The following is a 10,993-nucleotide window of genomic DNA, read 5'->3' on the forward strand; positions in this document are numbered from 1 at the left end:
CGCATGGGCCTCACGGCGAAAATAGGAGGGAGAACAAGTATTGAATCCGCATTTTACAGATGAGGGAATTGAGGCCAGAGAAGTGAAGTGACTTGCCCGAGGTCACACAGCAGACATGTGGACAGAAAAACCCAGGTCCTCTACTCCCAGGCCCGGGATCTTTTCACACTGTACGCGTGTAAAACGGTGCTAGAAGCGGTGCCTGGAACACACCCACGCGTACTCGACCCGAACACACGTTCCCCTACCCCAACCGACACACGCACCCTCCCGCCTTTCCTCGACCCCCACAGCCACTCCGTGCTGTCCTCGAGCAAATAAAATTCGAAAACCATCGGACTTTTATTAAAACAAGTGGCGAGTACATCCGTCCCCTCCGATCCGCTCAGTCCCGACTGCTTGCCGACGTCCCCTCATCGACGTAGGCAGCACTTGGCCTTCCCATTGTAACAGGTGCCGTAGGGCTTCCTAAAGAGCGGACAGTTTGAAAAGGAGCACGTTCCGCGTTTACTGTGACACTGGTAAGAGTCTGATCTCTGACCGTACCCTGCAAAACGGAAGGAAAAAAAATGAAATACTTCAGATCCTTTGTTTTCAGCCACAGGGTATACGTCCGGATCAATCGGTCGATCTGTCAGTGGTATTCATTATAATAATAATAATAATGGCATCTGTTGAGCGCTTACTATAATAATGTTGGCATTTGTTAAGCGCTTACTATGTGCAGAGCACTGTTCTAAGCGCTGGGGGAGATACAGGGGCATCAGGTTGTCCCACGTGAGGCTCACAGTTAATCCCCGTTTTACAGAGGAGGTAACTGAGGCCCAGAGAAGTGAAGTGACTTGCCCACAGTCACCCAGCTGACAGGTGGCAGAGCCGGGATTCGAACTCATGACCTCTGACTCCCCAGCCCGGGCTCTTTCCACTAAGCCATGCTGCTTCTCTATGTGCAGAGCACTGTTCTAAGCACTGAGGGGATATAAGGAGATCAGGTTGTCCCACGTGGGGCTCACGGTCTTCATCCCCATTTTACAGATGAGGTCACGGAGGCACCGAGAAGTTAAGTGACTGGCCCAAAGTCACACAGCAGACAAGTGGCGAAGCCGGGATTAGAACCCATGATGTCTGACTCCCAAGCCTGTGCTCTTTCCACTGAGCCACGCTGCTTCGCACTCACTGTGCGCAGAGCACTGTACTAAGCGCTTGGGAGAGTACAGTATAGCAGAGTTGGTAGACACGTTATCCGCCCACAAGGAGCTTACCGTCTAGACTCTCCCAGACTTCGCTATTTATAATTATGAATTATAATGAAAATGATAATGAGAAGAAAAGGAGCACGGCTCAGTGGAAAGAGCCCGGGCTTGGGAATCAGAGGTCATGGGTTCGAATCCCGGCTCCCCCCACTTGTCAGCTGTGTGTGACTTTGGGCAAGTCACTTCACTTCTCAGTCCCCTCATCTGGAAAATAATAATGTTGGTATTTGTTAAGCGCTTACTAGGTGCAGAGCACTGTTCTCAGCGCTGGGGGAGATACAGGGTCATCGGGTTGTCCCACGTGAGGCTCACAGTTAATCCCCATTTTACAGATGAGGTAGCCGAGGCCCAGAGAAGTGAAGTGACTTGCCCACAGTCAGCTGACAAATGGCAGAGCCGGCATTCGAACCCATGACCTCTGACTCCCAAGCCCGGGCTCTTTCCACTGAGCCACGCTGCTTCAAATGGGGAAAACGGGGATGAAGGCTGTGAGCCCCGTGTGAGACACTCTGATTACCTTGTTTCCCCCCAGCGCTCAGAACAGCGCTTAACAAATGCCATCGTTATTATTATCATTATTGATTAAGCCCCCCACAATATGCAAAGCACTGAGCATAGAGAAGCAGTGTAGCTCAGTGGAAAGAGCATGGGCTTGGGAGTCAGAGGTCATGGGTTCGTATCCCAGCTCTGTCACTTGTCAGCTGTGTGACTGTGGGCGAGTCACTTCACTTCTCTGTGCCTCAGTTATCTCATCTGTAAAATGGGGATTAAGACTGGGAGCCCCACGTGGGACGACCTGATTCCCCTGTGTCTACCTACCCCAGCGCTTAGAACAGTGCTCTGCACGTAGTAAGCGCTTCACAAATACCAACATTATTATTATAGATCCCGACGTCCTTTCTGGACCGCAGCGGGAACGCGACTGAAGAGGGAAGGGGGAGAGCAGTTCTTAGGGACAAAATAGTGGACTGTATTTCCAAATTCGGAAGACCAGAATACAAACATGAGCTCCTTCCCGCTTGGATGGGATCAACTAGAGTCTGTGCGTAGCTTGCCGCTCCCGGGTGGACCACCTGGTCCCAACCACCACAGGTCTGGGCCGTGTGGCATAGAGCGTGAGCCTGGGAGTCAGAGGACCGGGGTTCGAATTCCGGCCGTGCCACTTGTCCGCTGTGTGGCTTTGGGAAAGTCATTTCTCCGTGCCTCAGTTACCTCAATGGGGATTCAGACCGTGAGCCCCATGTGGGACATGGACTGTGTCCAACCTGATCAGCTTATATCTACCCCAGCTTAGTACAGTGCCTGGAACATAGTAAGCTCTTAAAAAAATGCCATTTAAAAAAACCAAAAAATTTTCTCACAGTTTTAAGGGGCAGAGGCAGCTTGTGGCCACCTGGTACTCCTGTTGGTGGGGGGAGGGGAAGGGACTCTACAACAATAATAAGAATAATAACAATAATAACCATACGTGTTCACGCTTATTACGTGCCAAGAACTGTACTAAGCGCTGGGATGGATACAAGCAAATTGGGTTGGGCACCGTCTCTGTCCCACGTTGGGCTCACGGTATCATCCCCATTTTACGGATGAGAGAACCGAAGCCCAGAAAAGCGAAGTGACTTGCCCAAAGTCACACAGCCGACAAGCGGCGGAGCCGGGATTAGAACCCGTGACCTTCTGACTCCCGGGCCCCGCTCTAGCACTACGCCATGCTGCCCCCCGTGTACATTATTGCAATGTAATAATAAAGATAATAATTGATGTGGAATCTGTTAAGCACTTACTCTGGGCCGAGCACTATTTTGGGGACTGAAGTAGATACGGTACAATCAGTTGGGACACAGTTTCTGTCCCACACGGGGCTCACAGTCAAAGTGGGAGGGAGAAGAGATAGTTTATCCCCATTTTAAAGATGAGGAAACTGAGACCCAGAGAACAGAAGCAGCACGGCGTGATGGCTGGAGCACGGACCCGGGAGTCGGAAGGTCACGGGTTCTAATCCCGGCTCCACCGCATGTCTGCTGTGTGACCTTGGGCAAGTCACTTCACTTCTCTGGGCTTCGGTTACCTCATCTGGAAAACGTGGATTGAGACTGTGAGCCCCATACGGGACCGGGGATTTGCTTGAAGCCACCCCAGCGCTTTATACAGTGCCTGGCATAGAGTAAGTGCTTAATAATAATAATCACGGCGGTATCTGTTAAGCACTTACTATGTGCAGAGCACTGTTCTAGGTGCTGGGATAGAGACAGGGTAATCGGGTTGTCCCACGTGGGACTCGCCGTCTTCATCCCCATTTTCCAGATGAGGTCACTGAGGCCCAGAGAAGCGAAGTGACTTGCCCAGAGTCACACAGCTGCCAAGTGGCCGAGCCGGGATTCGAACCCATGACCTCTGACTCCCAAGCCCGGGCTCTTTCCACTGAGCCACCCTGCTTTCCGATTAGACCGTGAGCCCGTCAAACGGCGGGGACCGTCTCTGTCCGTTGCCGACCTGTTCACTCCAAGCGCGTAGTCCAGCGCTCTGCGCGTAGTAAGCGCTCAATAAATACTATTGAATGAATGAATGAATTTCCCACAAATACAAATTTTTTATTATTATTAATGGAAGAATGGAAGGGGCGCAGAGCCTCAGCGGTGAGGCAGCTCGGGGCTGTGGGACGAGAGAGTCTGCGCGGGCTCTGATCCAGTGCCGGGGAGCTGCTTTTCTCTCTGTGCTCCCCAAACTTCAGCCATCCCCCGGGGACCCCAGAGCCCCACCGTACTGCCATGTTTTCACCCGCCTTCCGCTCCTGCGGAGGTACGTAACTCCCTGACGAAACTGGTTCGACCACATGAATAGCTGCGGACTCTTATTTAGGTTGCTCAACTTGTAAGTAATTTTTATGCTCTGTTAGAGTGTAATCGTAACTACAGTGGTGTCTGTTAAGTGCTCACTACGCGCCAGGCACGTAGTGGGGTGGATACAAGCAGATCGGGTTGGACACGGTCCCTGTCCCGCGTGGGGCTCCCGGTCTCAACCCCGCGTTTCACAGATGAGGGAACGGGGGCCCAGAGAAGTGAAGTGACTTGGCCAAGGTCACCCAGGAGGCGAGTGGCAGAGCCGGGATTAGAACTGAGATCGGCCCGACGGCCAGGCCTTTGCTCTACCCGCTAGGCTACGCTGCTTCCCTAAGCGCCACGTGGGCAGGGAATCTGTCACTTTGTCATTCCGTATTTCCCGAGTCCCTGTGATGTGGGTAGAGCCCAGGCCCGGGAGTCAGAAGGTCATGGGTTCTAATCCCGGCTCCTCCACTTGTCTGCTTGTGTCGCTTTGGGCAGGTCACGGCTCTGTGCCTCAGTTACCTCATCTGTAAAATGGGGATCAGGCCCGTGAGCCCCACGTGGGACCACCTGATTACCTTGCATCTCCCCCGGCGCTTAGAACAGTGCTAGTACAGTACATAGTGCATAGCGCTTAGAACGGTACGTAGTAAGTGCTTAACAAAGATCATAATATTATTATGACAATAAATTCATTCAATAGTGTTTATTGAGGGCTAACTATGTGCAGAGCACTGTACTAAGCGCTTGGAATGTACAAATCGGTAACAGAAGCAGCGTGGCTCAGGGGAAAGAGCCCGGGCTTGGGAGTCAAGAGGTCATGGGTTCGAATCCCGGCTCTGTCGCTTGTCAGCTGTGTGACCGTGGGCAAGTCACTTCGCTTCTCAGGGCCTCAGTTCCCTCATCTGTTAAATGGGGATTAAGACTGTGAGCCTCACGTGGGACAACCCGATTGCCCTGTATCTCCCCCAGCGCTTAGAACAGTGCTCGGCACATAGTAAGCGCTTAACAAATACCAACATTAATAGATAGAGACAGTCCCTGCCTTTCGATGGGCTTACAGTCTAATAAATGCTACTATCCCCACGAATACTACTATTATGAGTAGTACAGCTGCCGCCCGCAGTAAGCGCTCAGTCATAGGACTGAATGAAACTATCGACGAACACCTGGCCGGCTGGATCGACTTACTATTTACGTTTGGCAGTTAAGGTGCTGACAAAGGGAGATGGAGTCTACATTTCAGGCCCTGGAGGCCCCTATGAACTCACCCCTCTTTCAAGTCTGTCTTCTAATAACAAAAGCTTAAAATCCAAGCACCTCACCGGTATTGCAGATCCTCCGCAGGTGGAGAGAAGGAGACTGGATGAGAGGAATCAGGTAATCAATTAATGGGTCGATCTATCTGTAGTATATATTGAGCTTCTGAGTGTGCAGAACACAGTACTAAGCATCGGGGTAGATGCAAGCTAATCGGGTCATTCGTTCATTCATTCACTAGCATTTACTGAGCGCTTACTATGTGCAGAGCGCTGTATTAAGCACTTGGAATGCACAGTGCGGCAACAGATAGGGGTCTAACAACAGGTTAGACACAATCTATGTCCCACGTGGGTTCACAGTCTTAATCCCCATTTTACAGAGGAGGGAAGTGAGGGCCCAGATTAGTGAAGTGACTTGCCCAAAGTCACACAGCAGACACGTGGTGGAGTTGGGATTAGAACCCAGGTCCTTGGGAGAGGACAGTAGAATTAGGTATCATGCACTCCACGTTCAAGGAGTTCATAATCTAACAGGGGAGGTGGGCACAGATAGGAGGAAATAATAGAGGGTGAGGATCTATAAGAGGCAGGGGGTTTACTTAGATGGAGCAGAAGTACCGAAGTGGCTGTTCATAATATAATCTTGGTATTTGTTAAGCGCTTACTATGTGCCGAGCACTGTTCTAAGCGCTGGGGTAGATACAGGTAATCAGGTTGTCCCATAAGAGGCTCACAGTCTTCATTCCCTTTTTCCAGATGAGGTAACTGAGGCACAGAGAAATTAAGTGACTTGCCCAAGGTCACACAGCTGACGAGCAGCGGAGCCGGGATTCGAACCCATGATCTCTGCCTCCCAAGCCCGGGCTCTTTCCACCGAGCCGCGGAATATAAGGGAGAGAGATGTGGACTCGATCAGGGAGGGGCTCCTGGAGGAGATGCGATTTCAGAAAAGCTCTGAAGATGGGGAGGGTAGCGATCTGTCCGACGAAGCGAAGGGGGAGGGAGCTCCAGGAAGGAAGAAGGACTCGAGCAAGACTGTGGGCCCGTCGCTGGGCAGGGATCGTCTCTATCTGTTGCCGAATTGTCCATTCCAAGCGCTTAGAACAGTGCTCTGCACATAGTAAGCGCTCACTAACTACGATTGAACGAATGAATGGATGCACCTGAGAGACGTGTGAACGAAGGCCCGTGACTGGATTGGTTTAAGAGGAGTGGAGAGTGTGAGCTGGGGCGTAGTGGAAGAAGCGAGTGGATAAAAGAGTGAAGAAGAGACTGGGGGAGAGCCGATCGAGAGGACGTTATTTGCCACATTCCAGCAGCGAGGTAAGGCAGGTAGAAGCCAGAGGCCTCCACTTCTAGCCCGTCCCAGGCCACCCTGCCTTATCCCCGGGGTCAAAAACAAAGGGGGAGCCCGGAGATCTGCAGCCGGGACTCACCCGCCCGTCCCCCGCTGACCCGAACCTCGGACGGTCAGCCCGGCCGGCCTCCCCTCCCGGCTGTCACGGGCGGCTGCCTGGCCTTTCCGCCGTGCAGAATGTACGCACGTTCCCTCTGAGAAGAGACAGAGAAGCAACCTGGCCTAGTGTGACTTTGGGCAAGTCACTTCACTTCTCTGTGCCTCAGTTGCCTCCTCCGTAAAATGGGGATGAAGATTGTGAGCCCCACCTGGGACAACCTGATTACCTTGTATCTCCCCCCGGGCTTAGAAGAGTGCTTGGCACATAGTAAGCGCTTAACAAATACCATCATCATTATTATTATTAGGGGATAAAGCCCGGCCCTGGGAGTCAGAAGGTCGTGGGTTCTAATCCCGGCTCCGCCACCTGCCTGCTGTGCGACCTCGAGCAAGTCACTTCACTTCTCTGGGCCTCAGCTCGCTCATGAGGGAAATGGGGATTAAGACAGTGAGCCCCAGGTGGGACACGGACCGGGTTCAACCCGATGCGCTCGTATCTATCCCAGCGCTCAGTACGGTGCCTGGCGCATAATAAGGGCTTCAGGAACGCCATTAAAAAAACCCCCAACAGAAGCGAGGAAGCCTTTTAAAGAGGCGTGCGGGCAGACGGGCCGGCTTCCCAGTTGGAAACTCAGATGGGGAGCCTCCTGTGCCAGTCAGAGCCCCACCCCTCTGCCCCTTGCTAGAAGGAGGTGTTTTTATCCGCCCGCATCACTCACTTCCGGTCTCAGTTTTGCCCCAGACCCGCTCCTCCCCGGCTCCGCCGGGACCAGCCCCACCTTCCAGAGGGATTTAGCTTGGTTTCGCCTCAGTCTTCTTCCTGCTGTCGCTCCAAGGGAGGGAGGCCCGGCCCTCGGGTTGAGGCCCGGAGGAAGGTCGGGCTGCCGGCTACTAAAGCCAGCCAGAGGAGGCCCAGCGTGGCTTGCCCGACCCCAAAGGGACTGGCTCAGGTCCAGAGAGGAGAGTCCCGGGCGGCTCAGGGGACCGACGGGGATAAAGGGGCCGGTCGGGAGGGATTTTCCTCCCCGTCGGCTCGCGTGGGGCCTTTGCACCCGAGCCCCTAACTAGTCTCGTCACCCTCGGCACCGTCCCGGTAGTCAGTGTCTCCCGGGCCTGCGGTGAATGAAAGGTGAATTGAAAAGTGAATTTTAAAATTCCCAGAAAGCAGTGTTCCTCCCAGGTTGGCGTGGGAAGGAGGCGGCTAAATTGGCAGAGGAGGGTCTACCCACTCTTTTAGTTTGTGCTCGCCCAAGCGCTCAGTGCGGTGCCCTGCACACGGTAAGCGCTCAGTCGATTCGACCGATCGATCGACTGACTAAATTGATCCTCCTGAGCTCAGTCTCTCCCCCATCCTCCTGTTTCTTTCCCTCCTTATTGCCCCTTTGAAAGCACCACGCTTATAATAATAATAATAATGTCGGTATTTGTGAAGCGCTTACTATGTGCAGAGCACTGTTCTAAGCGCTGGGGTAGATACAGGGTCATCAGGTTGTCCCACGTGAGGCTCACAGTCTTAATCCCCATACTAACCGAAGTATTTGTTAAGCACTCATTTCATGTCAAGCACTGTTCTAAGCGCTGTGGGCGACAGTTAATCAGGTTGGACACACTAACTTTCCTCAGCCTCACCCCGGGACCTAAGGACAGTCAGGAAAATGTTTCGAAACGGAAGCACTTTCCCCTCCGGGAAACTTATAGAGCGGACGGACTCGACAGCATAAGACAAAACGAGAGCCCTTTTGCCAGTTCCGAAATCTGGTCAGACGCTCACCCCCGACCTTCCTCCACTCAACTCTTTTCATTCATTCATTCAATCGTATTTATTGAGCGCTTACCGTGCGCGGAGCACCGTACTAAGCGTTCGGGAAGTAGGATTCAGCGACGAATAGAGACGATCCCTGCCCACAACGGGTTCACGCTCTTAACAGGCCCTTCCCAGACCGCCTTACCTGCATTCCCCTGGGAGAGGACCAAGAAGAGCACAGCCAACAGAAGGTAGAGGGTCCTCATGGCGGAAGGTGGGCCGCAGTCAGGAATCCCGGCAGTGGAGAAGTAAATCGGGGAACGGGATTGTGCCGGCGGCTCTCCGGTGGATGGAGAGTCCCTGTTCTTATAGGTCCCTGAGGGATTGTGCAATTGATATGTAAAATGCAGGTGTTGCAATCGGCAGAGTGAAATTCCAATAAATAACCCTTGGCACTCTTTCACCCAACCTTGTCTTAGTCCAGTGGGCTCATCTTCCTTCGCCCACGAGTCCCTACGCAACGATGGGCGCCGAGCCGGAGCCTCGGCCTGGGGATGGGGAGGGCCCGGGTCCGCCTCCCGCCCCGAACGGAGGCGTTGCCAACCTCGGTTCCGCAGCCAGGAGCTCGGAGCACCCGTGCTGTCCTCTCAGGGCGGGTCGGGAGTGGCTCCAGCCAGCTCCGGGACAGTTCTTTTTTCATTTTTCGTTTGGATGGTGTTGGCTTGCTGCTCACTGTTTGCCAGGAGCTCTACTATTTGCCGGGGTAGATGCATTAAGTGACTTTCCCGAGGCCACACGGCAGACGAGCTGGGAGCCAGCAATAGAAACCTGGTCTCCTGATGCCCAGTCTTGAGATTTTTAGACTAGGCCCCACTGTTATTAACAGTGATAGTAATCATAAAAATAATTGTGGTATTATTGTGCCAGACATTGTACTGAGCGCTGGGATAGATACGAGATCATCAGGACCACTCATTCGATTGTATTTATTGAACCCTTCCTGTGTGCAGAGCATTTGGGAGGGTACAATACAGCAGTAAACAGACACATTCCCTGCCCACAACGAGATTACAGTCTGAAAAAAAAATAAATTTTGGTATTTGTTAAGCACTTACTATGAGCAAAGCACTGTTCTAAGCACTGGGGCCGATACGGGGTAATCAGGTTGTCCCACGTGGGGCTCATAGTCTTAATCCCCATTTCACAGATGAAGGAACTGCGGCTCAGAGAAGTTAAGTGACTTGCCCAAAGTCACACAGCTGACAAGTGGCGGAGCCGGGATGCGAACCCGTGACCTCTGACTCCCAAGCCCGGGCTCTTTCCACGCAGCCACGCTGCTTCTCTAATCGCTTCCCTCCCCTTGGAGAAAGGATTTGCAGAGACGTAAAACGAGAAACCCGCTGAAACCCAGGGTCGAACGAGGGACCTTTAGATCTTCAGTCTAACCCGCCCTCTGCTCTTCCCCCTTCCCCTCCCCTCAGCACTGTGTATATTTGTATATATTACTCATTACCCTATTTATTTTGTTAATGAGGTGTCTATCTCCACGATTCTATTTATCTTGATGATTTTGTTTTGTTTTGTTCTGTTTTGCTTTGCTGTCTGCCTCCCCCGTTTGGACCGTGTGCCCGTTGTTGGGCAGGGGTTGTCTCTATCTGTTGCCGATTTGTACATTATAAGCGCTTAGTACAGTACTCTGCACACAGTAAGCGCTCAATAAATACTATCGAATGAATGAGTGAAAAACCCTCTCCCAGCACAGTCCCTATTTCACCTGAGGCTCGCCATCTTAATCCCCCTTTTACAGATGAGGAAACCGAGGCACAGAGAGGTGAAGTGACTTACCCTAGGTCACGCAGCAGATACGTGGAGGAACCGGTATTAGAACTCAGGTCCTCTGTCTTCCGGGTCCGTGCTCTTTCCCCGGGCCCAGATGCTTCTTGTCTCTGCTCCGTGCATGTCTCTTCAAGAGTCGCGACCCTCCTAGCGTCAGAGCTTTTTAGCCTGACGTGACTGACTCCATTTTAGAGAGGCTGCTATTTCAGGACACCGTAAGGGACAGGTAAGCCTGGTCTGCCGGACTTGCTGAACAGCTTGCCCACGTCGTTAAATATTCTGTTCCTGTGGTTTCCTCAGAAATGGGGGAGGCCATCTTTCGTAGCCATCCAGTCAGAAGCTACCACCCTTAGACTCTGTCCCACATGGGGACACTGGCCGATTATCCTGGATCTACTCTAGTGCTTAGCACGCTGCTTAGCACACAACAGATGTCGGATAGTAAGCTCGTCATGGTCATGTCTGCTAATTCTATCGCACCGTACTCTCCCAAATGCTTAGTACGGTGCTCCAAATATAGTGAGTGCTCAATAAATATGATTGATCGATCGACTGATTCTCAGCTCTCAACGATCCAGTCCCTCACGAGGGTTTATCGGGCTCCTGTAGACTTGCGATGG

The 10,993-nt window shown here is 52.5% G+C and overlaps 1 protein-coding gene across 1 annotated transcript; it reads right to left on the reverse strand.

The window, feature by feature from the left end:
- Positions 1 to 329: 329 nt before the first annotated feature.
- DEFB1 (defensin beta 1) lies at positions 330 to 9,068 on the reverse strand. Its single transcript, XM_029051583.2, has 2 exons — positions 8,743 to 9,068; positions 330 to 547 (listed from the first exon to the last, which is right to left on the reverse strand). Exons 1-2 carry the CDS (start codon positions 8,801 to 8,803, stop codon positions 414 to 416), a joined length of 195 nt encoding a protein of 64 aa, XP_028907416.1. The 5' UTR covers positions 8,804 to 9,068; the 3' UTR covers positions 330 to 413.
- Between the last annotated feature and the right edge of the window lie 1,925 nt (positions 9,069 to 10,993).

The sequence above is a fragment of the Ornithorhynchus anatinus genome, chromosome X1 (assembly GCF_004115215.2).
Source record: "Ornithorhynchus anatinus isolate Pmale09 chromosome X1, mOrnAna1.pri.v4, whole genome shotgun sequence".
NCBI classification, from domain to species: domain Eukaryota; kingdom Metazoa; phylum Chordata; class Mammalia; order Monotremata; family Ornithorhynchidae; genus Ornithorhynchus; species Ornithorhynchus anatinus.